The sequence below is a fragment of the Theropithecus gelada genome, chromosome 7b (genome assembly GCF_003255815.1).
Source record: "Theropithecus gelada isolate Dixy chromosome 7b, Tgel_1.0, whole genome shotgun sequence".
NCBI classification, from domain to species: domain Eukaryota; kingdom Metazoa; phylum Chordata; class Mammalia; order Primates; family Cercopithecidae; genus Theropithecus; species Theropithecus gelada.
The window spans coordinates 24690157-24717634 of record NC_037675.1 but is presented as its reverse complement, the minus strand read 5'-3'; the positions used below and the strand labels follow the sequence as shown (position 1 = coordinate 24717634).

Here is a 27478-nt window from a genome sequence, read left to right as displayed (position 1 = left end):
CAGCCCCTGAGACCAGGTCTGGCTCCACAGCTCTGTCCTGCTCTGTGTCTTTCCCTGCTGCTCTCAGGTAGGAGCGGGAGCTGGAGGCTTTCCTCTGGGATAAGGGGGCTCCAGGCTTAGGAAGGGATTCCTCTAGGAATAGCAAACTTCATGCAGGACTTCATGCAGTGTACCAGGTCCAGTCACTGGGCACACATGTGCAGGTCTAAACATGGGCGTATGTGCCACAGGAGTTCCCAGGGGAAGATATCTGCATTTGAGCAGATGGGACCAATATGCATTACAGGGTGTGTGGGGTGTGTGTGTGTGTGTGTGTGTGTGTGTGTGTGTACAAGCCTGCATAGTCTGAATGTGAGAGAGGGTATGTGCCTCACTGACACAGAAATATCAAGTGGGAGATGCGGGTATATGATCATGCCTGTGAATGAGGAGATTCCTTTGCAGGGAGGGAGAAAGGACGGTGGAGAAGGATTCTAGGAAGTGTGTATGCCTTCATGTGATTCTGTGAGGCCTGGAATGTGTAGCTACCCCTGTCCATGCATGCAGAGATGATTGTCTATGCCTCCAGGAGTCATGATTGTTATAGTGTGTACCCTCTGCAGAAGGAGCTCACAGGCACGGGGGTGTAGGATGTTCCAGGTCTTTGTGTACTGAAGAACACGCAGTGATGTCAGTCTACTTACGCAGCACACATCCTGAAATGTACACATTTGCTGTTGAGGCATATGTGGCACCCTGGGGGTGGGGTGCGGACTGAGGTATGGGAAAGAAGCCTGTCTTCGTGTGAGATGCACGCCCAAGCAGCAGGCATGAGTGTTCATCAGAGGGCTTGTGGAGGGTGTTCAGCTACGTGATGGAGGTGTGTCTATGAGAGGAAGCCCACAGTGTCTTCTCTCTGAGAATGTCCACAGTCTGACAACAAAATGGGGACAGGACGGAAAAGAACTCTCTTTAGAGTCAACAGACTTGTATTCAAGTCTTGGCTCTCCCACTTATTGTCATGGGCTCTTGGACAGGCAAGCCACTTAACCTCGACTTCCTCATCTGTCAAATGGGGTGAAGACTGAGTAGGACAATGTGCATTGAAGTGCTTTTAAACTGGAAAGTGCTCAACAAATGTGACCATTAGTTGTCTCTCAGATGGCTCAAAGAAAGGTACCACTAGATGGGTACAGGCAGGGGTGGGACCGTCTCGGAGGAGTGAAGAGGATTAGGGTTCAGGGTGAGTTGACACCAGGCAGCTGTTAGAACTAGTTCTTGAGGAAAAAGGGAAAAGGGTTTGAAAAACAAGAAGGATGGGACCAGAGAAGTTGACCGCCCTTTCCAACTTGTTTTGGAAGAGGGTGGATGCTGAAGGATAGAGCCAGGGAGAAGCACAAAGGTGGGACTGGCCAGGTTGGGCACAGCCTGCCCTGACACAGCCTTTTCCCTCTCTCCAGGTCCCCTGCAGGCCTTGGCCCCCTTCCTCATCTGTAGACACACTTGAGTAGCCCAGGTAAGAAAAGCTGAAGCTAGAGCACTGAGAATCTAGTGAGACTGGGCATTAGAGCCCCAAAGTCAGACTATGGAACTCTAGTTTCTGCCCTGCACTGGAGAAATATCTTGGCTATCAGGAGCTCCTTACCTGTGGCCAAGGGGTCCAGGGACAGATGAGGGTCAGAGATGGAAATAGTTAGATTTCTGCTCCTACAAGGAGCTCAGGGTACTCTTCCTTCCCCTAGGAGAGCTCCAGCTTGAACAATAGTTAGTTGCTCCCTTTACTCTGGCAGGTTTGCTAGGCTGCTCTTCTGGTTAAAGGGTAACCTCAAAGAGGAAGGGACTCACTGGTATCTCTTCTTGATTCTTGAGCATAGTGCTAGGTTTTGGGGCTCCCACTGAAGGGGAGAGCCCAGGGAGGGAAGGGGAGAGTGGGCAGATGGAAAGGCAGCCAGCTTCTGCTCACTCCAGGCACAGCCATGGGAGATTCGGAGATGGCCGCCTTTGGGGCTGCCGCCCCCTACCTGCGCAAGTCAGAGAAGGAGCGGCTAGAAGCCCAGACCAGGCCTTTTGACCTCAAGAAGGATGTCTTCGTGCCTGATGACAAAGAGGAGTTCGTCAAAGCCAAGATTGTGTCTCGAGAGGGTGGCAAAGTCACTGCCGAGACCGAGAAGGGCAAGGTGGGTGTCAGACTAATGTGAGAGTCCACCCTGGCCACCTGCACACCTGGGTGGACACAGAGAGGTACACCCATGCCCCACCCTCACGTAGACCTGAGGATGGCCCCATTCTCCTTCCCTTTGGGGAAGAATCCAGACCCTCCAAGGAGCCCTGACCTTCCAAATCCCTCTGTCTTCTCCGTGAGATCCTGGTTCCTTCTCTCTTAAGCACTATTGCCCTGTCACTCACCAACTCCTAACCCTCTTGAGGGAGAAGGGAAAGCCCAGGCTGACAGGAGGGCCTGGATGGGGGCTCTTGCAGACAGTGACTGTGAAGGAGGATCAGGTGATGCAGCAGAACCCACCCAAGTTCGACAAAATTGAGGACATGGCCATGCTGACCTTCCTGCACGAGCCCGCGGTGCTCTACAACCTCAAGGATCGTTACGGCTCCTGGATGATCTATGTGAGTGCTGCACCTGGCCCCACCTCAGAATCTTTGTTCCTGCTCCATCCATGTCCGCCCCAGGAGCCAAGAGTGTCTTCTGTTTGTGTCCAGGCAGGGTTATACTCTAATCTCATCCCAACATCCTTGGTTCAATTCCAACACTCTGGGGACTGGCATTACTCAGATTGAGTGCATGCAGAGTTTTTCCTTTCTCTTCTTTCTCTCCTGGGATCTTTCTCTAACTCCCAAAATCACCAGCCCTCCCCCTTTGCAACTGGCAAGTCACTGCTACTTTTCTATCCCCAGACCTACTCGGGCCTCTTCTGTGTCACCGTCAACCCCTACAAGTGGCTGCCGGTGTACAATGCCGAGGTGGTAGCTGCCTACCGGGGCAAGAAGAGGAGCGAGGCCCCGCCCCACATCTTCTCCATCTCCGACAATGCCTATCAGTACATGCTGACAGGTGAGAGGCCCCAGAAGGGTCTTCCTGAAGGGAACTGGGAGATGCCAGAAGGGAGAGGGAGAAGGTGAAGGAGGGGAGAAGCCCCACAAGAGCATTCTGTGCAGCTGCTGACCTTTCCTCCCCACCCTCTCCCCACAGACAGAGAAAACCAGTCCATCCTGATCACGTGAGTGTAGCTGCTACCCTGTTCCCTTCCAGAATCTCCCTGATCCCCGCCTCCAGCCCCATCAGGGATCCCAGGCCCCTAGGCATAGACTCAGCCTCTTTCCCCACCACCTCCTGCCCATCTCCTTCTCTTCTGACCTTTACCCTGACCCCTCTCTTTGATCTCCCTATTCCTTTCTGCTTTCCATCCCCTTCATGTTTTTCCTCTCCCACCTCCTTCACCCACTCTCCTCCAACTCATCACTCATTTATCCAGAAGCTCATTATCGCCATGTCTTCATCTCTTCCTTTTCTTTCCCTTCAGAAACATTTCCCATTCCTCCAGCCCCACCCACTTTTCCCAAAACAGCCCAGGCCCATCTCTTCCATTTACTTTGCCCAGCCAAGCACAGGCTCAGCCTGCCCAAACCAGTGCCTTCTGGTGGCATCCTTCCTGGTGCCAGCCCTGACCTCTGTGCATCAGAAGACAGTTGTGGATTTTGGGTGCAGATAACCTGGCAACTTCTTGTCCAGGGCTCCTACTCTCGGGTAGACCCAGGCATTCTCTCCTGATTTGAGGCTTGTTGGTCTCCAGCAGTGTTGTTCACTGCCCAATAAGGCCCTGACTGTCTTCACAGCGGAGAATCCGGAGCAGGAAAGACGGTCAACACCAAGAGGGTCATCCAGTATTTTGCTGTTATTGCAGCCATTGGGGACCGCAGCAAGAAGGACCAGAACACGGGCAAGGTAGGCCTACTGCCTTCCAAGGTCTTGCACTGCAGAAAGGGAGGGGGAAGAGCTCTCACCTGCCTCCTTCTTGACCTCTGCAGGGCACCCTGGAGGACCAGATCATCGAGGCCAACCCTGCTCTGGAGGCCTTTGGCAATGCCAAGACCGTCCGGAATGACAACTCCTCCCGCTTCGTGAGTGGTCCCTGACCTTGGGCTTGGGACTTGGACTGGTGGAGGGATGGTCTCAAATATGAGCCTTTCCCAGACTCATCACCACTCTCTTCCATCTCTCCAGGGGAAATTCATTCGAATCCATTTTGGGGCAACAGGAAAGTTGGCATCTGCAGACATAGAGACCTGTGAGTGCCGTGAATCTGCTAGGCTCAGCCTAAGCTCACCCTTGCTCTAGACCATCTGGTCTTAACCTCTCTCTCTCTCTCTTTCCTCCCTCCCTCTGTTTTTCTCCTCTTTAAGTCTATGTCTATAGGTGTCTCTGTTTTCAGATCTACATACCTGTCTCTCTCTGAGATTTCCTCTGCATCTTTCTCCATTTCTGTCTCTGCATGGCTAGGTGTCTTTCTCTGGGACTTCTCTCTGAGACTATTTCTCTCCTTCTGGGTCTCTGTCTCCATCTCTCTGTGTGATCTCTTTGTGTCTGTCCAACTAGTCTCTCTGGCTCTTCCCTTCCCTCTGCCTTTTGCTTGCTACGTTTATCATTAATTTTCCTTGTGCCCAAACCCTAACTTTTCTTTCTCTCCTTCTCCCCGCCTGTTCACAGATCTTCTGGAAAAATCCAGAGTTATTTTCCAGCTGAAAGCGGAGAGAGATTATCACATTTTCTACCAAATCCTGTCTAACAAAAAGCCTGAGCTGCTGGGTGAGTCACAGCCACTGACTGAGACCAACTATCTCCATGGCAACCTGGTCCCCTCTCCTTGTGGCTGGATTCAGCTGGCATGCCCTGGGTTTCATGGCATTGCTGGATTCAGTTCAGTGGGATGTGGGGCCAAGCCAAGCCCTGTCCTGTGCTCCTCCTCAGGCCATGTGCTGTGGTGAGCAGCCTCCATGAGAGCCGGGGGCTTGTGTCCCTCCCTAACCATGTTTTTTCCCCTAGACATGCTGCTGATTACCAACAACCCCTACGATTATGCATTCATCTCCCAAGGAGAGACCACTGTGGCCTCCATTGACGACGCTGAGGAGCTCATGGCCACTGATGTGAGTGTGTGAGGACCCAGCCAGGGGGTGGGAGGATTGGCAGTGAGGGGCAAACAGGGGTCCAGAAGCAGAGCTAAGATGCTGGCCATTGGTTGTTTAAAGTGGTATGGATCTCCTGAGAGCCAGAATGTGCCCCGTGGTCAGGGTGTACTGGGGAACGGATGAGGTGAGACAGGACTGGCCAGTATTTGGTGTTCTATCAAACCAGGAAGGGCTGAAAGTCATGAGACAGAGAGGCACACAGCCAAGAAATAAGCATCACCAAGGGAGCAGGATGAGGAGGGAAAGCCATGCAGATGGCATGGGGCCGGAGGGCCTGTTAGGTGAACAGATGCAGACAGGTACGGAAGGCCAGGCAGGAAGCAAGTGTAGGGCCAGGAAGCATAAGTGGGTAACTCAGAAAAGCTGTGGCCACTGACATTGGGGCTGGGACCGGCTGACGTCTGCTCTGCTCTTGCATCTTCCATCCTTTGTTTTGGAGTTCCCCACTGGGTATGGGAGTCTCAGAACCCACAGGGATTAAGGAGACAAGTTTTCTCTACAACTTACAAGGGATCTCACTTACCCATCATACTTCTTTTTGGGGGGTCCACCAATACGGGGCCTCCCTACAGAACGCCTTTGACGTGCTGGGCTTCACTACAGAGGAGAAAAACTCCATGTACAAGCTGACAGGTGCCATCATGCACTTTGGAAACATGAAGTTCAAGCAGAAGCAGCGGGAGGAGCAGGCGGAGCCGGACGGCACTGAAGGTGGGAGGCAGGGATTCTAGGGGGCAGCTGTCAAGTCACGGAGGGCCACGTCTGCTCAGCAGTCATCTGTCTTTTTTTATTTTTTATTTTTTATTTTTTTTTTGAGATGGAGTCTTGCTCTGTTGCCCAGGCTGGAGTGTAGTGGCACGATCTTGGCTCACTGCAATCTCCACATCCTGGGTTCCAGTGATTCTCCTGCCTCAGCCTCCCGAGTAGTTGGAATTACAGGCATGCACCACCATGCCCAGCTAATTTTTGTATTTTTAGGATAGATGGGGTTTCACCATGTTGGCCAGGCTGGTCTCAAACTCCTGACCTCAAGTGATCTGCCCGCCTTGGCCTCCCAAAGTTCTGGGTTTACAGGCGTGAGCCACCATGCCCGGCCAGCAGTCATCTCTTTACCAACTTTGCTATTCGTCTTTTCCTTCCAGAGGCTGACAAGTCTGCCTACCTCATGGGGCTGAACTCAGCCGATCTGCTTAAGGGGTTGTGCCATCCTCGGGTGAAAGTGGGCAATGAGTACGTCACCAAGGGGCAGAATGTCCAGCAGGTGGGTCCATCTTCAGATGATAATGGGTGGGCAGGGTAGGGAGACTGGCATGATGGGGTGGGAGTTTTCAAGTTCACTCTTCCCAATAACCCTGCTCAATATGGGTCTCTCCTCTACCTTGCAGGTGGCATATGCCACTGGGGCACTGGCCAAGGCAGTGTACGAGAAGATGTTCAACTGGATGGTGACACGCATCAACGCCACCCTGGAGACCAAGCAGCCACGCCAGTACTTCATAGGAGTCCTGGACATCGCTGGCTTCGAGATCTTTGATGTGAGTTGGGACCCCTGGGAGGGGGAGAACAATCACTCGCTCACTCCCACATTCAACAGCCATTTGCTGAGAGTCAGTCGTGGACCAGACACAGGAAGGCAGTGGGGACTGTGCGGTGACAGAGGCAGTCATTGTCCCTGTCTTCAGGGGAAGCCCTCCTCCACTGCCCTGACATGGAGGGGACCAGACACGCCTTGCTGGGCTCGGGCACAGTGCACGGGCACAGCCCCAATGGCCACTCACACCCACTTCCTGACTGCTCCCACCCCTCACGCCCCCTGCAGTTCAACAGCTTTGAGCAGCTCTGCATCAACTTCACCAATGAGAAGCTGCAGCAGTTCTTCAACCACCACATGTTCGTGCTGGAGCAGGAGGAGTACAAGAAGGAGGGCATCGAGTGGACATTCATTGACTTTGGCATGGACCTGCAGGCCTGCATCGACCTCATCGAGAAGGTGCCTCTTTGGCCTCACCGCCTGAATTCTCCCTGCACACCCAACATGAACACCATAGACAAAACAGCAGCCCCTCTCCCTTCTGGGGAATATAATCTTGACAATATAAGGGGCTGAAGGATCCTGAGCCCTTGGTTCCAGAGCCTATGTTGTGCTGAGCACCGAGGACAGGGTGGCACCAGGGACAGCTGAGTTCCCAGGGGCTTGAGAGTGGACACATGGAGGATGGGCACCTGCATGATGACCTCCCACACCTGCATGTTTATTGGGCCTGGTTTATGCATCCAAGGATCAGGAAGTGTGAGGATGGTGTGGGAGATCATAAGAGTGCACCTATTTTCAACCCTAGCATCTCAGGAATCTGGGTGGTGGGGTGATATGTACAGTTTTGATAGCAGCCACACTCCCAGACTTTCACAAAGGTCCTTCTGTCATCAGACAAAATCCTCCACCTTGAACCAGTGCCAGTCAGTAGATAACTGTACTCAGAGCTGAGCCTACTACCTTAACACCCAGCGGGGCACCTCCATGAGCAAGTATTGATCATAGAGCAGAATCCATGTCCACCTGTATAAAGGACACTCAGTGATGCTCTCCCCTGCTTCCTCAGCCCATGGGCATCATGTCCATCCTGGAGGAGGAGTGCATGTTCCCCAAGGCCACCGACATGACCTTCAAGGCCAAGCTGTTTGACAACCACCTGGGCAAATCCTCCAACTTCCAGAAGCCACGCAATATCAAGGGGAAGCCTGAAGCCCACTTTTCCCTGATCCACTATGCCGGCACCGTGGACTACAACATCATTGGCTGGCTGCAGAAGAACAAAGACCCTCTCAATGAGACTGTAGTGGCCTTGTATCAGAAGTCCTCCCTCAAGCTGCTCAGCACCCTGTTTGCCAACTATGCTGGAGCTGATGCGCGTAAGTAGGAACTGAGGCTTCCAGGACAGAGGAGCAGGGATTCTGCCAAGGTTCTGAGCTAGGTCACTTGCTACACCCCACTACTTCAATGTCAGGTTGTACTCCAAGGTTTACAGACTCAGTGGGATGGAACTTGGTGAAGAAACTGAGGCAGCCACATTGAAGGCCCTCACCCAAGGGCCAAATGCCAGCAAGGATGTAAAGAGGGGCTGTAATTCTTTACTCACGCCCTCACCTCCCCACACTGAGGCTTCTTTTGTTGACTCTCTTTCCTGCAGCTATTGAGAAGGGCAAAGGCAAGGCCAAGAAAGGTTCGTCCTTTCAGACTGTGTCAGCTCTGCACAGGGTGAGTGGGACCCAGCCCCAGCCAGCTCAGCTCCCCATCTGCCAACTCCACCTAGCCCGGCCCTGCCCTGCCTTGTTCATCCCCTACTCCTCCCGCTCCCTGTCTCCTTGGTGCATTCGTGACCATTTTCACTCCATCTTCTCTTCCCGTCATCTCCTGGCCTCTTCACTTATTTACTTCCCATCTCACTTCTCTCCTCTTTCCTTCCTGTCTCCCACCTCTCTCCTTATCTGTGTCTTCCCTCAAGGCCCCTTCATCTCTGTGGCTCCTTGAATTCTCTCCATCTCTCTTTTCCTTCCTTCTTCTCCTCTCTCCTTTCTGCATTTCTTTCTTGCATTTTCTTTACTTTTCTCTCTTGCATTTTTGGCCACAGGAAAATCTGAACAAGCTGATGACCAACTTGCGCTCCACCCATCCCCACTTTGTACGTTGCATCATCCCCAATGAGACAAAGTCTCCAGGTGAGGCCACAAACTCAGGCCAGCCCACTGCTTGGCATACAGCACCCTGGGAACAGGACCTCCTAGGGCATCTCCCTACCTACCACCACAGCGGTTTCCAAACCACGTTCTTCTCTCCCCATCCCCCATGAGGCCTCACAGGCTACCTCCCTCTCAGTGCTGCCTTACACTTGGAGTGTATAATGTGGGTGATGTGTAAAGCACTCTGATGGACATTACCTCATCAGTGACCCTACAACCCCTTGGATAGCTGGTTCCAACACAGAATCTTAGTTCAGCTTTAAATTTACCTGCAGAACTACTTAATCCCCTAATGAGACATATTCAAATTGTTAATCCATTTTTGGCTGATTAGGAGACAGAGGCTCAGGGACCTGAGTTCAAGAGCTGGCTCTGTTCTTGATCAGCTTAGTGGCCTTGGGCCAGTCCCATAACCCCTCTGGGCTTAATTTACTAATCTAGAAAATGGGATATATCTGTTCTGGCTACCACCTATGATAATAGGTATGAATCATATAAAAAAGGAATGTGAAAGCCTTGTGGTTAAAAATGTGGCTAGAAGAAAATGAAACAAATAAAGGATTATTACTACCTGACTTGCTAAGATTACAAGCTAATCAGTGACAGAGCCAGGATAGGAGCCCAGAACTTCAGTTCAGTGTTCTCACAGACTCCTCCCACTTCCCTCCTACCACAGGGGTGATGGACAACCCCCTGGTCATGCACCAGCTGCGCTGCAATGGCGTGCTGGAGGGCATCCGCATCTGTAGGAAGGGCTTCCCCAACCGCATCCTCTACGGGGATTTCCGGCAGAGGTGGGTATGAGGGCGCCCCAGAACTCGTAGAATGGGGGAGCCAGGCTGCCCTGGTGGGAATGAGAGTCTGCAGGTGGCCCTGGAATTCTGTGGGCAGAGCAGATCACTGCAGAGCATGGGTGACTCTGGGCACTTCCCTCCTCAGGTATCGCATCCTGAACCCAGCAGCCATCCCTGAGGGACAGTTCATTGACAGCAGGAAGGGGGCAGAGAAGCTGCTCGGCTCCCTGGACATTGACCACAACCAGTACAAGTTTGGCCACACCAAGGTGAGGAAAGGAGACTAGTTAATTAAAGGCAAATATCTCTTGTGCATTGACTCCTCTCCTCATGATGCTTTTCCTTTTATAATCGTCTTAGCGAAATCTCTTACCTGTATGCTACCCCTCTCAGCAGAACATCTAGCACCACTCCCCTCACTCCAGCTCCAGCTGCCATTGACCTCCTCCCTGCAATCCTTTTCTAGGCTGTTACCCTTCCTAAGGTACTCCCCACTACCTCTTTCCCTCGTACCACTCCCTAGTCATGCCCAACACATACCTTGCCTGCAGGTGTTCTTCAAGGCCGGGCTGCTGGGGCTGCTGGAGGAGATGAGGGATGAGAGGCTGAGCCGCATCATCACGCGTATCCAGGCCCAGTCCCGGGGTGTGCTTTCCAGAATGGAGTACAAGAAGCTGCTGGAACGTAGGTGAGAGATCTCAAGAGGAAGTTTCCGCTTCTCTGAGGCCCAGGCTGGTTCAAGGGCAGTGTCAGGAAAAAGAGCTCAACAGCTCTTCAAACAGAGAGACCTGCAGGAGGCGCTCACATGAACACATTGCAGTCACAGGGTCAGAGGGCCTCAGGGAGAGTGGGAGGGATGCAGAAAATGGGACATTCCCAAGGTTTCAGGACCTCAGGTAGGAAGGAGGCAGGAGGCTCAGCACTCCTTTCATGGGCCCCTGCAGAGACTCCCTGCTGATAATCCAGTGGAACATTCGAGCCTTCATGGGGGTCAAGAATTGGCCCTGGATGAAGCTCTACTTCAAGATCAAGCCGCTGCTGAAGAGTGCAGAGACGGAGAAGGAGATGGCCACCATGAAGGAGGAGTTCGCACGCCTCAAAGAGGCGCTGGAGAAGTCCGAGGCTCGCCGCAAGGAGCTGGAAGAAAAGATGGTGTCCCTGCTGCAGGAGAAGAATGACCTGCAGCTCCAAGTGCAGGCGGTGAGGCTCCTGGGCTACTGTTGGTTCTTCCACCCTGATCTACCTTCACCTCCCACAACCCTGCACCTCCCTGCACAGGGGCTCACTGTCTTGTTCCTTCAGTCAGAGGACTCTAGGCTCAACACTTCTAAAGACGTCCAAAGAGGTCCCCCAGGAGGAGGAAAGGGCAGAGGGAAAAGAGCTGACTTTTAAAAGCACAGGCTTTCTACTTGGGTTCAACCTAGATTCACAGCTTAATACTTTGTGACCTTGGGCAGACCATGCATCATCTTTGAGCTTCAGTTTCCTCTAGACAGGGAATAAAGCTGTCCATTTCATTGAGCCATCAGATACAAGCGCTTGGCATCAGCAAATGCAGTTCCTGCCCTTCATGGGAGGAGACCAGAGGAAGAGGTCCAGATGAAGACTTCTGGTTCCTTTCCTCTCTGCTCCCCTCCCCATACTTCTGAAGCTCTTGCCAACTGGGGATATCCTAGAGTTCCCGTCCTATTTGAGGGATGTGCCTCTCCTTCCCTCTACCTGCAAGAATGACAACTTTGCCCCCTGAACAGCCTCCCCTCTGTTCCTCGCTCTCAGGAACAAGATAACCTGGCAGATGCTGAGGAGCGCTGTGATCAGCTGATCAAAAACAAGATTCAGCTGGAGGCCAAAGTGAAGGAGATGAATGAGAGGCTGGAGGATGAGGAGGAGATGAATGCTGAGCTCACTGCCAAGAAGCGCAAGCTGGAAGATGAGTGCTCAGAGCTCAAAAGGGACATCGATGATCTGGAGCTGACACTGGCCAAAGTGGAGAAGGAGAAACATGCAACAGAGAACAAGGTAAGGGCAGCTCCCTTTGGCTCCAGCCCAGGTCTCCTCAGGACTCTCAGACCATACTGACCTTGACCCAGGTCAGCCACTCGGCATCCAGAGAGCAGGATGGACCTTGACGTGGAGCTCCCCATAGACGGCACCAAGCTGGTGACCTTTGACCCTAAAGGAGATGGGATTCTTGGTCGGCAGGTGAAAAACCTGACAGAGGAGATGGCTGGGCTGGATGAGATCATTGCCAAGCTGACCAAGGAGAAAAAAGCTCTGCAAGAGGCCCACCAGCAGGCCCTGGATGACCTTCAGGCCGAGGAGGACAAGGTCAACACCCTGACTAAGGCCAAAGTCAAGCTGGAGCAGCAAGTGGATGATGTGAGTAGACTGAGAGTTGTGGGGCCTAGATATGCCATGTCCATCTGTGCCCAGAGGGGTGTGTGTGTGCGTGCGTGTGTGTGTTTGAAGGGAGGTGGGGTTAGAGGATGTTAACTTTCCTGATATCTTTCTAGAAAGGAGCTGGGGAATGAAAAGTCAGAGGTGGTGATCAATTCTGAATTATGTATCTAATCTCACTGGTATGATCAATAATAGAGATGAGTTTCCTTATTTAATTTAAGTTCAATCCCAGATATCTCTGCCTTTGACACAAGATTTAGAGGGTCATCTCATAAGAACGTGATATATTTCTTTGGAAATTTTGTGAGGCTCTCCAAGAAGAATTTTTGAAATTCCAATATTTAAGGTAGAATCTGATCGTTGTTCCTTCTGATGCACATATGTCTGTTGACTCACTTATCACTCTGTATTATAATTATTTAAGCTTCTATCTCAGCCATAAGACTACAGGCTTCTTTTAGACAGAAACTTGGATCTATTCAATTTGGGGACTGCAGTGCTTAGCACAGAGCCCAATGCCCAGTAGGTGTTTATAGGATGCTGAAAGAATGAATACTGCAGCCGGACGCAGTGGCTCACGCCTGTAATTCCAGCACTTTTGGAGGCCAAGGCAGGTGGATCATGAGGTCAAGAGATCGAGACCATCCTGGCCAATATGGTGAAACTCCGTTTCTACTAAAAATACAAAAATTAGCTGGATGTGGTGGCACGTGCCTGTAGTTCCAGCTACTCAGGAGCCTGAGGCAGAAGAATCCCTTGAACCAGGGAGGCAGAGGTTGCAGTGAGCCGAGATCACACCACTGCACTCCAGCCTGGTGACAGAGTGAGACTCCATCTCAAAAAAAAAAAAAAAAAAAAAAAGAAAGAAAGAAAGAAAAAAAGAAAGAATACAGCTTTGGGGTTTCATCCCACAATCATTCATTCCTTTATTTATCAAATATTGATTGAGCATCCCCTGTATCTAGGCAATCTCACAGTCCCCTAATAACATCTGGTCCACTCTGGGGAAGGTTTCCCAAGTCCTGAACTCAAAGATTTACCAAGTCCTGGGGCAACTGAACAACAGAATCACCAAGTCAGGATGCTTTGCCTACTGGGCCTGGCTCCTTCTCTCTACCAGCTGGAGGGATCCCTAGAACAAGAGAAGAAGGTGCGCATGGACCTGGAGCGAGCGAAGCGGAAGTTGGAGGGCGACCTGAAGCTGACCCAGGAGAGCATCATGGACCTGGAGAATGACAAGCAGCAGCTGGATGAGCGACTGAAAAAGTACTGTGTTCCCTCCCTGCTGTCCTTCCTCCTCCCCAGCCCATAACAGTACAAGCAGACACAAGACAGCCATCCTCTGAGGCAACAACCTCATGCAACCTCCACAAGCAGAGTTGCAAACCATGGAAAAAGACCTCCCACACAAGGGCTTTCCTCCCTCATTCCCATATATCAGGGTTAGTTAGATGGTCCTCCCTGGCAAAAAGTCCATTGTATCCCTTAAGTCCTTTCTTCTTATTAGGCACTCAGTGGGAATGAAAATAACAGCCTTCCCCCTTTATACACATCTCTCTTTGGAGACCAGTTCCTTGACATGGAGGAAGGCTCCACATGAGAGCCTCTTAGGAAAGTCCCTTTGTGGCTTTTCACAGAGAGCCCACAGGGCACCAAGAAATGCCCTCACACTTAAGAAGTCAGAGGATCAGGGCCATTTCTTTGTTTTGCTTAATTTGGGGTTTCAATTCTTAGTGTAAGTTCTTCCAGAATGTATAGACTTTCCAGACTTAGTAAACGGTGAGCTTGCAGAACATATTTGATAATTGAAGGTCTTATGGTGTTTCAGGCTCAGGACTTTGAAAGGCTTTGAGAATCATCATAATCTACATCCTCTTCAAGTTTGTGTTTGCACAGGAATCTTCATACCTTCCCAGGCACAGAATGTGTTGAATAAATGAATAAATACATGATCCTATTTGATTCTCAAAACATCTTTTAAGGATGGTATCTTTAATTTCACTTTACCAAAGAGGAAAATAACTTTCAGAAAGGTTAGCTGAGTTACCCAAAGCAACAGTGACAAAATTAAAGACCATCAGAGCTAAAAGGGACCTTTCAAACAATCTAGTCCAACCCCCTCATTTTACAGATGAGAAAACAAGGACCAAAGATGGGAATGTCCTGTAGAGCCCAGGCCCCATCACCCTGTCTACAGCCCTCCTCCCATTACGTTCTTGTTGGATTTCAATCCTACCACAGGTGTTACACCTCCAGGGATCCTACATCACCCCCAGAAGCTATTTTTCTAATGAAATCCTACTCTTTAGCTGTTTCATTACCATTTTCAACCACTGGTGGACCTTCCTGAGGCCCCACGAGTCTTCCTTACCTCACCATCCCTCCTTCCCTACAGGAAAGACTTTGAGCTGAATGCTCTCAATGCAAGGATTGAGGATGAACAGGCTCTCGGCAGCCAGCTGCAGAAGAAGCTCAAGGAGCTTCAGGTGAGGTCTGGACACCCTCGCGGGATGCTTAGTCCCTGGGCTGGTTCTGTTTCCCCTGCCCCCTCCTCTAGGGTGTCCTGTTCACAGCATTACAGGAACTGATTATGTGTCCATGGAGGCAGACACGCAGCTATTACAGTGTCCCCATGGATACATCCAAAAGGGGCCAGGTGATCCACAGCCACCCCAAAAAGGTCACAGGCCTGGAGGGCAGAATTCCTGGCTTCCTGTCTCAGCTCTGCCTTAGTTGGGTGACCTCGGGGAGCCCACTCCAGATCTCTGGGTCTCCATGCCCTCCCCTGTTACGTGGAGGTTTTTACGGGCTCCTCAACTCTGATGGCATGACTTTCCTTACTCTAGAGCAGAAGTTGTGTTAGGTCTTTAGTTATCTGGTCAGACAAATATGACTCTCTCATTTTCAACTTTTCTTATTTTTTTATGACTAAACTGCTTAAAATATCCCCAGAACACAGGTCTCTGTCCATCTTTAAGAGCAAGTTTCAACCACTTTCCTTCCAATAAAGAGCATGTAGACTTGTCAGGCCCTCGCCCAAAAGAAGGCTAACTCCGCTCTTCAAACCATCTTCCCCAAATCCTTTAATTCCCACCTCTCTGCTGGAAGAGCTAAACTGACTTGCTGTTCCAGAGAAGCCGAGAGCCTTTTAGAACCAGGTGGAATCCAGTGGAGGGGTCCAGGCGGTGGATCTGAGCCTTTTGTGTCTGACCCAGGCGCGCATCGAGGAGCTGGAGGAGGAGCTGGAGGCGGAGCGCACCGCCAGGGCTAAGGTGGAGAAGTTGCGCTCAGACCTGTCCCGGGAGCTGGAGGAGATCAGCGAGCGGCTGGAAGAGGCCGGCGGGGCCACGTCCGTGCAGATCGAGATGAACAAGAAGCGCGAAGCCGAGTTCCAGAAGATGCGGCGGGACCTGGAGGAGGCCACGCTGCAGCACGAGGCCACGGCCGCCGCCCTGCGCAAGAAGCACGCCGACAGTGTGGCAGAGCTGGGCGAGCAGATCGACAACCTGCAGCGGGTGAAGCAGAAGCTGGAGAAGGAGAAGAGTGAGTTCAAGCTGGAGCTGGACGACGTGACCTCCAACATGGAGCAGATCATCAAGGCCAAGGCAGGCTCTGCTCAGCCTCCCCTCCTCCAACTTCCTCCTCCCACCTCCACTTTCTGCCCCTTGTCGTTTCTCTTCCTTCATGGTTCATTTTCCCACTTCCCTTCCTCTGCCTGGTTCTCCCATCCCCTTCTTCCTTCCACACCTTCCTCTTCCTTTCTCCTTTAGTTGCACCCCTTACACTCCCTTCATTTGCATCCCCCTCCACCCCCAACATCCATCATATAACTCTCCTTCCCTTCTCAGGCTAACCTGGAGAAGATGTGCAGGACCTTGGAAGACCAGATGAATGAGCATCGGAGCAAGGCGGAGGAGACCCAGCGTTCTGTCAATGACCTCACCAGCCAGCGGGCCAAGCTGCAAACGGAGAATGGTGAGCCTAGAGCAGGGTCTCCATGGATCCTACCACAGTCTCCCCAACCTCCTGAGCCGCTCCAGCCTCCCGCACACGCCAATACATGCATACAGAGACACAGAGTCTCTCCAAAGAATGCGGCCTGAGGGTTAGGGGAGGAGGTGGGGATAGGAGTACTGATCTAGAATGGTACTTCCCCAGGTGAGCTGTCCCGGCAGCTGGATGAAAAGGAGGCACTGATCTCCCAGCTGACCCGAGGCAAGCTCACCTACACCCAGCAGCTGGAGGACCTCAAGAGGCAGCTGGAGGAGGAGGTTAAGGTAAGGGCTAGACTCCGGCCACCTGGCCCAAGCAAGGAGCACACTGACTAGCCTTGCATTGACATCACTTCCCTTCCCAGGAATAAGGCTGGCTATAGACCAATTGTTCTCCAAGAATTCTAAAAAGAAATCATAGCCCAAACCCTACCACATGCCATCTACTCCCCAGGCTGAGGCCCTCTGCTTTTGCTGCATCCCTGGGCGGGAGGCAAGGTGTGAGAAGGAGGAGAGGAAATGAACTAGGGAGGCATGAGATGGCTTTGCCTAGGCACAGCAAGGGGATGTAAGGTCTGCACAAATGGGTCCTGGGATTCACAGGGCAACCTGCAACCTGGAGTGCTATTCCTAGCACTTTGGTGGTCTCATGAAAAAGGAGAAAGAACATGAGTTTTAAAAAACACCAGGGTTCAATACTAACCTGCATCTTACAGCTCAGTGATCTTGGGGAAGTCCCCCAACCTTTCTGAGCCTGTTTCCCTCTCCCCAACCAGGTAAAATGGCAGCGGTGATGACCATGTCTGGTGTGGGGAGAAGCTCAGGGCCAATGGCCACGAAGCTTTTCTTAAATAGTTCACTGCCATATTGGCATTATTTGTTATTAGCAAACAGTAAACCATGCTAGGTCCACCAGGGGTTTGGACATAGATGAGGCCAAGGAACGATGTTGACATTGGGGTGAGGAGAAGGGCAAGGGTGGGGTTGCTTTATGGAGAAAGCTGAGCCCACCTCCTGGTGCCCATCCCTCCCCAGGCGAAGAACGCCCTGGCCCACGCACTGCAGTCAGCCCGGCATGACTGTGACCTGCTGCGGGAGCAGTATGAGGAGGAGACGGAGGCCAAGGCTGAGCTGCAGCGCGTCCTGTCCAAGGCCAACTCGGAGGTGGCCCAGTGGAGGACCAAGTATGAGACAGATGCCATTCAGCGGACTGAGGAGCTTGAGGAGGCCAAGTGAGTTCCGAGCAGCCTGACTTCTGGCTGAGGCCCCGTTGCAGGCAGGACTTGGCCCAGCCCCAGCCTCAGCAGATCCCACACAGGAGATGCTTAGCTAGTGTTTGACAACATAGGAGGACTCTGTTCCGGCCCCACCTCCTTCTCCTCTCAGGGAAGCTTTTTGCTCGAATTATGTTTCTGATCCGAATATAAGACGAACAAAAGGTTTGTCTGAGGGCAGAGTGCTTCCGTCTGGGGCAGGGCACTGTGGCAGGGAAAGGCAGTGGGGAGGGCTGAGGAAACCCATACTTCCTCCATGTCCACAGCCCAGAGGCTGGCCCAGGGTCAGAGGGTGCCTTTGTCTCCACACCCTGCTGGGATCCTCTGCCTGCCATTCTCAGCCCCTGGGACCTATCCTCAGGCTTCTCCAGCTACACTTCTGAGTTTTCAAGGATTGTCTTCTGGAAGGCTCATATTGTTTCTTCTTGTCCCCATCCACACCCTCCATCCTCCCCACCCTCTCCCACCTTCCCCTGGGCAGGAAGAAGCTGGCCCAGCGGCTGCAGGATGCCGAGGAGGCCGTGGAGGCTGTTAATGCCAAGTGCTCCTCACTGGAGAAGACCAAGCACCGGCTACAGAATGAGATTGAGGACCTGATGGTGGACGTGGAGCGCTCCAATGCTGCTGCTGCAGCCCTGGACAAGAAGCAGAGGAACTTCGACAAGGTGGGCCCTGGGTGAGGGCTGCAGCCAGCATGCAGGGCAAGGGGGCGTGAGGGGTTCAGTGCGAGGCCAGAGCCATCCTCCTTGGAGGCTGGGGAGGAGAGCAGGGCTGAGCCCAGGCTCGGGGCCAGGGACAGATCTTGGACATGGGGCTGAGGCCAGAGCTGTCCCCTTTGAAGGCGGGGGAGGAGGGCTGAGCCCAGGAAGGTCCTGAGACAGACCCTGGACATGGGGCTGAGGCTGGGGGACTGAAGACTGAGCCATGTTTCCGGGCAGATCCTGGCTGAGTGGAAGCAGAAGTATGAGGAGTCACAGTCGGAGCTGGAGTCCTCACAGAAGGAGGCTCGCTCCCTCAGCACAGAGCTCTTCAAGCTCAAGAACGCCTATGAGGAGTCCCTGGAGCATCTGGAGACCTTCAAGCGGGAGAACAAGAACCTTCAGGGTGTGCTGGGGGCCCGAGAGGCTGGGGAGGGGCTGCACTGGCAGTGTCCCCATATGGTGCCACCCAGGGGCTCCAAGAGGGGTCTGGGCAAAGAGGCATGTCCCTCCAACTCCACTGGACCTCAGCAGCCCTCAACCAAGTTACCGTGTTCCCCACACAGAGGAGATCTCCGACTTGACTGAGCAGTTGGGTTCCAGCGGAAAGACTATCCATGAGCTGGAGAAGGTTCGAAAGCAGCTGGAGGCCGAGAAGCTGGAGCTGCAGTCAGCCCTGGAGGAGGCTGAGGTGTGTGTGTGTGCAGGGCATGGGGTGCAGGGAGCTGAGCTTCAGGCTTTTGGTCCCTGTTCTCATCCCCCGCTTTGTCTGCTTTGTTCACTGTCCCATCCCCAGAGCCTAGGACAGAGCCTGGCACATAGTAGGCACTCAATGAAGATTTGTGGAGTAAATGAATGACTAGTCACTGAACTCCCTTCATATAAACATTTTACCCATTGCGTCTTAGCCGAGTTTCCCATTTCCACACACCTCCCGGTTCCCACCTCTGCCTGCCTGTTTTCTTTTATACTCTATACCTGATTGCCTCTGTTTCCTTGGCAACACCTTTCTCTTCATTTTCCTCCTTGTCTTCATAGCTAGCTCTCCCCTGTGAGGGCCTGAATCACCTTTCCTTAGGTTTATTTTTATTTTCTCTTAGATTCTCTTTTCCTCCACCTCCTGCATCTTTGACTGAACCACTTACACCACTCTTGAACTCACTTTGTATCCGTGATTAGTGAACAGATCCCCACCCTGCCCTGTGCCCTGACTGTCTGCCTGCATCCCCTCCCCCACCCCTTCCCAGGCCTCCCTGGAGCACGAGGAGGGCAAGATCCTCCGGGCCCAGCTAGAGTTCAACCAGATCAAGGCAGAGATTGAACGGAAGCTGGCAGAGAAGGACGAGGAGATGGAACAGGCCAAGCGCAACCACCTGCGGGTGGTGGACTCGCTGCAGACTTCCCTGGACGCAGAGACACGCAGCCGCAATGAGGCCCTGAGGGTGAAGAAGAAGATGGAAGGAGACCTCAATGAGATGGAGATCCAGCTCAGCCATGCCAACCGCATGGCCGCTGAGGCCCAGAAGCAAGTCAAGAGCCTCCAGAGCTTGCTGAAGGTACACAGGGGGAGGAGGTCCCCTCACCTGGAGCGGACTGGCCTCCACGTGGCCTGAAGAAGCAGTGGTGTCTCAACACAGGCACCAGATTCCTCCTGACCCTGGGTCACTGCAGGGACCTCTGACAGGTGCCTTCAGTGAAGGGCACCGAGGCTGGCTCCCCACTCATGCCCACTCTCCTGATCCTCAGGACACCCAGATTCAGCTGGATGACGCGGTCCGCGCCAACGACGACCTGAAGGAGAACATCGCCATTGTGGAGCGGCGCAACAACCTGCTGCAGGCTGAGCTAGAGGAGCTGCGTGCCGTGGTGGAGCAGACAGAGCGGTCTCGGAAGCTGGCAGAGCAGGAGCTGATTGAGACCAGCGAGCGGGTGCAGCTGCTGCATTCCCAGGTGAGCGGCTCCCCTGCTCATTCCTGAAGGGAGTACAGGCTGGGACTCAGCAAGCAAGGCTTGAGAGCTACACATAGATGCTCAATGCTTTTCATGCTCTGCCCACCCCTCCCCCAACTCAGAACACCAGCCTCATCAATCAGAAGAAGAAGATGGATGCTGACCTGTCCCAACTGCAGACTGAAGTGGAGGAGGCAGTGCAGGAGTGCAGGAACGCCGAGGAGAAAGCCAAGAAGGCCATCACAGATGTGAGTGCCTCCCTCCACCCACCCGATCCAGATGTGTCTCTCCGTGGGCTGGGGCGTGAGTGTGTGAGGACTTGACCAGACCATGTGCCACCTCTCTGCTGCACACAGGCCGCCATGATGGCAGAGGAGCTGAAGAAGGAGCAGGACACCAGCGCCCACCTGGAGCGCATGAAGAAGAACATGGAGCAGACCATTAAGGACCTGCAGCACCGGCTGGACGAGGCGGAGCAGATTGCCCTCAAGGGCGGCAAGAAGCAGCTGCAGAAGCTGGAAGCGCGGGTGCGGGAGCTGGAGAATGAGCTAGAGGCAGAGCAGAAACGCAATGCGGAGTCTGTGAAGGGCATGAGGAAGAGCGAGCGGCGCATCAAGGAGCTCACCTACCAGGTGCGGCGGGCGGTGACTCCAGGCAGAGCCCTGACACCATGACCACGGTGACAGCCAGCTAAGGAGAATGAAGAGTTTGCTCTTAGCCTCTTCCAGGGCGAGGGTGGGAATGCAGCCCCCATTTCACTTTGCCTAGCCCTGCCCCACCCTGAATGTCCCCTAGCTCAGAGGTCAGTCTCTGAGCCTCCTGGCCTGAGCTCCATCTCAACACCCACCCTCAGCCCATCCCCAGGAGACACACACAGAATTCCAGACAAAGCTCACCTAGCACAGCTCACCAGCGTCACCCACAACAGACACCAAAAACACACCAATCCCATTCAAACAAGCATCATAACTTTTCCATTGCCCAAGGCAGTGTGGACTCTAGCTTTCCGAGGTGTTTTCTAGAATCAGACTCTGAATTAGAATTTGTTTCTTTTCCAATCCAGGATGTCACCATCCCTCTAAGCACACTTTGTCCTTAACCTAGATTAAGTCAGTGTCATCTGCATTGCAGCCCAGGAAATTCCATCATACTCATAGCCCCAAAGTCACTCCCAGCACATGCTGAGGTCCAGAGCAGGGGAATTTATTCTCCATGGGGTCCCCGGACCCTGAAAAACCTGCTCCCTGGAGCACTGCACACACACAATTTTGTGCATAGTTTCAGGAGTCCCACTAGTTCTTTGGACTTCTTCCTGGTACAGATCATTTAAAATATTTACACATATCGGGTAAGAAATTATAAGGAGAATTCAAGTGTTCAGTCAGGATCAGAAAGTAGAATTGGGTCAGGATGTCAGATGAAGCAGGGCAGGGCAGAGGGGATGCTACCTTCTATGACTGTGCCATCTTCACCCCCTGCCTATCCTCTGGCCCCCAGACGGAGGAGGACAGGAAAAACCTGCTGCGGCTGCAGGACCTGGTGGACAAGCTGCAGCTAAAGGTCAAGGCCTACAAGCGCCAGGCCGAGGAGGCGGTGAGTGACCCTGATGGGGACTAGGTCCAGGGGAGGCATAGGAGAGTTCGTCGCCCAAGCCAGAAGTCAGAGAACCCAGGCCCCCTCTCACCTCATGCTCCCACCTCCCGCAGGAGGAGCAAGCCAACACCAACCTGTCCAAGTTCCGCAAGGTGCAGCACGAGCTGGATGAGGCGGAGGAGCGGGCGGACATTGCCGAGTCTCAGGTCAACAAGCTGAGGGCCAAGAGCCGCGACATTGGCACCAAGGTGGGTCCCTCCTCTGGGCTTTGCTAGTTACCCCTACAGCAGGCATACCCAGACAGAGCACCCTCAAATCAGGGATGCTTCCTTTTCATTTATTCCACACAATTGAACCACACAACCCCAGAGGCCAAGGTAATTGGTAATTCAGTCCTGTGTGATTTCTAAGATTCTCCCAGCTCGAACTTTTTTTTTTTTGAGACCGTGTCTCACTCTGCCGCCCAGGCTGGAGGGCAGTGGCACAATCTCGGCTCACTGCAACCTCCGCCTCCCAGGTTCTCCTGCCTCGGCCTCCCAAGTAGCTGGGATTATAGGCATGTGCTACCATGTCTAGCTAATTTTTGTATTTTATTAGAGATGTGGTTTCACCATGTTGGCCAGGCTGTTCTTGAACTCCTGAGCTTGTGATCCACCTGCCTCAGCCTCCCAAAGTACTGGGATTACAGATGTGAGCCACCACTCCCAGCTCAGCTCTAAGTTTCAGTGGCTCTGGGAATTTCAGCCCTAGGGTGGTCTGCCATCCTAGAAGACCCTAATTTATATACAACCTGTATATCCCAATTTTCCCCCAACTGCTAGTTTCCAGTTCCCTCCCACCTAATTTTGTCCTACAATCTTGTAACTCAAACCTAAAATGAACATCCCAGAGAACCCGCTTGTTCTCGCCCAGGCAACTTCCCTCTGGCCAACCCCAGAACCCTACCCTGCAGAACTTGCCCCCTGCATGTCGATCTCTAGAAACACATCTGCTGCTGCCACAGGGGCTTCCACCTGCCCACACAGCAGGCCTCCACCATCAGACCCCTTTCACGTTTCTTTCCATTGCCCCATCCCTGCCCAATACCATCTCTCCAAGGACTGATTGGACTTTGTTTCCTTTCAAAAGGGCTTGAATGAGGAGTAGCTTTGCCACATCTTGATCTGCTCAGCCCTGGGGGTGCCAGCGAAGCCCCATCCTGGAGGCTGTGTAATAGCTCCTTGGGAGGAAGCAGAATAAAGCAATTTTCCTTGAAGCCAAGATCCTGACTCCAGACTCTTCTTCACTGCCGTGGGGACCCGGGGTGGGGTCTGGACTAGGGGAGGTGGAAATGCAGGAGAGAGGGGGAAAATTCAAAGGCCTGGCCTAGGAGGGCTTCCTGGAGCAGCACTGAAACCCCCTTTCACTTCCTCCAAACCAGCCAAATGCAGCAGAGGCGACACCTCTCCTCCCAGGCTTCTCTCCAGTCCAGCTGGGATTTAAAGATTTAGGGAGACCCCTAAAGTTCACCTAGAGCGCACTGAGCCCATCTACTGTGGACCTGCACCCCAGCTTCTATCAACCCTGCCCCCAACCCACCACCATGGATAACGCCCGGGGCTGGGCAAGGGGCGGCAGTTCGGGGTGTGGGTGCTGGCCAGTGCCCTTTCTGAGCCCGCAGAAGTGTGAACCACTGGGCCAGGTGAGGCAATGGTTGCCTAAATGCCAGTCCCAGGCGAGTCTCTGAGAGTACACAAGGACTCACAGCTGTAGCCCACATCCCCTTACAAATAGAGCCACCACCCTCTCCAGCCACCTCCAGAGGCCAGCGCACCCCCTCCCCACCACAGCTGGTAGAAACACACTCTCAGCCCACCTGCAGTCCTCAGCTCCTCCCGGGGCCGAGCCCCCTTGGCTCAGGGTGCTCCCTTCTTCCCACTCATTTCTTCCCATTGTAATTCCCATTACCAAGCCCTTTGTCCTCTGGGCTTGTGGGAAGATGGGGTTCTCTCGGCCCATTTATGGCAAGTCTTCTTGAGAGGAGGCAGACAGATGAGGGACTGGGGAAGGTTATGTGTGAGCAGGACTCCAGGGAGAGAGAGGGAAGGGATGGCTCCCCAGAAGGTCGGGAGGTGGAGGAAGGAGTAAGTTTCCTCCAACTAAACAAGTTCAGCCCCTTTGGAGTTCCTGCCACAGCTGGGTTGCTTAGGTGGGCCTGGGACTGTGGTCCACAGAGGGCAGGGGCTTGGGAGGCACTGGGGCTGTCGGCCCCACTGGGAACCTGGGAAGCCATGGTTTAGCCCTGGACTGGATCTCCCCCAACCCACCAACTCAGAGCCCACTCCTGCTCTGTACCTGGCTCTGAACTCTGAGCTCTGACTGTGGCAGTCAGGGCAAGGGCCCTATGCTGGAGAAGGAGAAACCAGTACTGGACAATAGCAGGCGACAGCAGAGGAGAAAAAGGGGGTAGGGAGGGGACAAGGAAAGATCTGAGGGGGTGGCAGTGGACAAAGAGATTGAGCAACCAGGGGACAAGGTAGCCAGAGGAAACAGAGACAAGGATAAAAGATACAGGAAATGAGGAGGCTCCAGAAAGATCCACAGGCGCCACCACCTTTCTCCTCCTAGCCTCCTCCATTCTCCCTCCCTAGGCCAACCCAGACAGAGCACCCTCAAACCAGGATGCTTCCTTTTCATTTATCCCGCTCAATTGAACTACACAGCCCCAGAGGCCAAAGTAATTCAGTTCTCTGTGACTTCCAGGATTCTTTTCCAGCTCTAACTTTTTTTTTTTTTTGAGACGGAGACTCACTCTGCCGCCCAGGCTGGAGTGTAGTGGCACGACCTCGGCTTGGACCGAGATACCTAGGGCCATTCCTCTGGCTAGGAACAGACTTCAACAGCAATGAAGAGACAACTAGAAACAAAGGAGAGGACCCTTGAAAAGGGAGCTATGCAGAGAGACCCAGGGCACCTAAGCAACCAGAGCAAGAGAGACTGCAAAAGATACGGATCCTTCGAGAATGGCCAGGGGCTGGACGCAGGCCGCAGGGTTGAGAGAGGACTGAGAGCCAAGCCAGGGAGAAGGAGGGGTGCTGAGGGGGATGGGGAGAGAGGAAAGGAGAGCGAGCCTTGGAGGGAGAAGCTTGAAGAGCTGAGGGCATTGATCCCAAGTAAAAGAAAGAATCCTGGGTCACTTGCAAATGCAAGGAGAGTCAGGAAGGTGCAAGGAGATTGGAGAGAGGAGGAGAAAGAGCCTGGAGCAAGATGTGGAGGCCCAGAGCAAGAGAAGAGGCCAGCTTGGAGAAGGCAGAGCCTCATGTTAGACCCTGAGCTGGGCAGAGATACGGGTCAGGGAGAATCGGAGGCAGGCCCCACTCTGAGATGGGGAAGCAGGCAGAGGGAATGAAGGTGAGACATAGAGACAGATGCAATGGGGAGCCAGGCAGAAGAGAGGCAACCTGTGCCAGGGAGGCCAGCCCTGCCTCCTTGGCACCCTCACGTGTGGCCAAAGCCTCCATCCCTGTCCTCATACGCCAGGACTCCCAGCAGAATGAGGAGCTGTTTCATGGCAGCTGAGGGAGGACAGAGAGCAGTATGTGAGAGCCAGGGAGAGAAGCAGCCTGGGGAAGGGAGAGGACAGTACAGCAGAGCAGACAGGGGCAGGGCCTGGGGCTGAGCGAACACCTTCCTTCCTCCTCCTTCCATAAAGCGGGGGACTAACCCCCCCCATCTCCACTACCCGCTGCCCTGCCACCACCACCTATACTAAGTGAGGCCTGCTCAGAGCACAGGGTTCCCTGAGGACAAAGCCTGGTCTTTGTCACCTGGACCCGACCCAGACTGACCTGGTGTTCTCAGCTCCTTATCATGTCCCCAGAGCTATGGGAACCAAGCAGTGACGCACTGGGCCAAGGGCTAACCCCCTGGCTCGAATTCTGGGGCCTCGAGTAACCTAGAGCTGGGACAGGTGGCCTGCATCCCCTGGGGGTAATGATTTGGCATAAGCACCTGCAGGAGATGGGGATGTGGGGTCAACTCAGGTCCCTCCAAGGACACTGAGAAAAGGTCCAAATGCCCTGGGGAGAGAGGTGTGTTCCTGAGCCCAGGAATGGGGCAGCTGCATCCTAGGGAGCTAGGGAGCTTGGGGAGAGGCCACATCTTAATGGAAAGTGCTCCTGCCCAGAGAAGCTGACCCCTGTCTCCCTACCCACCTCCACACCCTAGAGCTATATTGAGAGGTGACAGTAAACTGGTGGGAGGGGGGCTGGGAGAGTGTTCCTGGGTGTGAGGGTGGGGGGAAGCCAGAGCAGGGGAGTCTGGCTTTGTTTCCTGAACACAATGTCCACTCTTAGTCATAACAGGAACAGCCTGCTGAAGACCTGACACCTACAGCCTCTGAGAGGTGGCAGCATTGGAGGATGGGGAGCAAAGCCTTGAGGACCTGGGGTGCTTGAGGACACCCACAAAGAAGGGCATGTGAGTATTAGCCCTGGAGGGCTTGGAAGAGGGCACCAAAGTTCTGCCTGGGGAGGGGGCAGGCAACAGAGCCCCACCCCCATGGAATGCGGAGCCTGGGGACTAGCTGGTGTAAATCCCCAGGCCTGCCAGGCACCTGCACCCTCTGGCAGCCCGGAGAGGCAGAAGGGGGCAGCCCCCCACCCACCCCCCTCCTCCCTCAGGCCCTGGGATTAACACCATCTGCTTCTGCCCACCCCACCCCAGGAGCAGAGAGTGGCAGGGGAGGGCAAAAGCCTATGTGTGCAAATGTGGACGTGCAAATGTGTGCATCCGTGTACACAAAAGAAAGTAGAAAAGAAATCTGAAAGCTTGAGTGGGTAAGTGTGAAAAATCTGCATGTGTGGCTGAAGATGGGCACAGACACGGTCAAGTCTGCATGTGAGAGAGCTGAACTGGGGCTCTGTGAAAATCTGCCTGAGGCGGCAGGGGAGAATCCCTTCCATTGTTTGAGCAGGTTGGATGATGGCCACTTTATCAGGGGCATCAGGGAAGGGGTGGGGACTCCAGATGTGTCCCCAAACCCGGGTGGCCTCAAGACCTCGGGAGGACACTTGTCTGGAGACTTGGGGAATAGAAGGAGACCAGGCATGGCACTTGTGCAGACTGAGGCCAGGACAGAAGTTCCTGACAAAAGAAAACTGAGCCATGGAAGTGGACAGCAGATCCCTTCCCTGGGCACCATACTCCAGTTTTTAGTCCCTAGCACTGGGGACTCCAGTTCCAAGAGCAGGAAGATGCTCCCTGCCTGGGGCTGTGTGAGGGCAGGTCAGAGTGGGAAGGAGAGGCTGGGGAACAGGGGAGGAAAGCCCATGGTTGGGAGGGAGAGGACAGGCATTTGGCCTGCAGGAGAAGGTGACCCTCACCCATGTGTTCAATTCACCCTTCAGGTTAAAAATAACTGAGGTAAGGGCCATGGTGGGGTGGGAGAGGCGGTGCGAGAAGGTCCTGTCTTCCCACTATCTGCTCATCAGCCCTTTGGAGGGGAGGAATGTGCCCAAGGACTAAAAAAAGGCCATGGAGCCAGAGAGGCTGAGGCAGCAGACCTTTCATGGGCAAATCTGGGGGCCCTGCTGTCCTCCTGTCACCTCCAGAGCCAAAGGATCAAAGGAGGAGGAGCCAGGAGGGAAGAGTGGTGGGAGGGAGGGTCCCTCCGGAAGGACTCCAAATTTAGACAGGGGGTGGGGGAAATGAGATATAAAGGAACTGGAGCTTTGAGGACAGACAGAGACTCCTCCAGGCCAGGTAAGAGGAGGTTTGGGGTGGGATGCCCTGTAGCCCGTCCATAGATCCCCCACCGTGAGGGACCTCCTTCACCAGGAGTGGGCTGCAGATCAGTTGGAGGCCTAAGGGCTCTGTTA

General features: G+C 53.6%; 1 protein-coding gene across 2 annotated transcripts; it reads left to right on the top strand.

The window, feature by feature from the left end:
• Positions 1 to 22882, top strand: MYH7 (myosin heavy chain 7). 2 transcript variants are annotated; one of them, XM_025391153.1, is made up of 40 exons: positions 1 to 67; positions 1440 to 1495; positions 1948 to 2156; positions 2458 to 2601; positions 2890 to 3046; positions 3185 to 3212; positions 3829 to 3937; positions 4021 to 4113; positions 4217 to 4280; positions 4700 to 4798; positions 5036 to 5139; positions 5754 to 5892; positions 6324 to 6442; positions 6567 to 6716; positions 7001 to 7171; positions 7782 to 8091; positions 8370 to 8437; positions 8811 to 8898; positions 9596 to 9713; positions 9859 to 9982; positions 10265 to 10401; positions 10658 to 10913; positions 11490 to 11732; positions 11916 to 12092; positions 13234 to 13379; positions 14509 to 14599; positions 15329 to 15718; positions 15962 to 16088; positions 16272 to 16390; positions 17141 to 17337; positions 17861 to 18044; positions 18318 to 18483; positions 18644 to 18768; positions 19325 to 19633; positions 19824 to 20027; positions 20150 to 20275; positions 20384 to 20659; positions 21525 to 21620; positions 21734 to 21868; positions 22749 to 22882. In XM_025391153.1, exons 3-40 carry the CDS (start codon positions 1956 to 1958, stop codon positions 22764 to 22766), a joined length of 5808 nt encoding a protein of 1935 aa, XP_025246938.1. In that variant the 5' UTR covers positions 1 to 67; positions 1440 to 1495; positions 1948 to 1955; the 3' UTR covers positions 22767 to 22882. The 2 variants fall into 2 exon arrangements, with proteins under 2 accessions (XP_025246938.1, XP_025246939.1); XM_025391154.1 differs by lacking the exon at positions 1 to 67 and having other exon boundaries at positions 1425 to 1495.
• Positions 22883 to 27478: the final 4596 nt, after the last annotated feature.

What these genes read in the sequence shown, in the direction of transcription:
- MYH7 (XM_025391153.1), top strand. Translation starts at nt 1,956, where the DNA reads ATGGGAGATTCGGAGATGGCCGCCTTTGGGGCTGCCGCCCCCTACCTG. An exon ending in ACGGCTCCTGGATGATCTAT is followed by an intron (nt 2,602 to 2,889) that starts GTGAGTGCTGCA and finishes TTCTATCCCCAG; the next exon opens with ACCTACTCGGGCCTCTTCTG. An exon ending in ATCTGCAGACATAGAGACCT is followed by an intron (nt 4,281 to 4,699) that starts GTGAGTGCCGTG and finishes GCCTGTTCACAG; the next exon opens with ATCTTCTGGAAAAATCCAGA.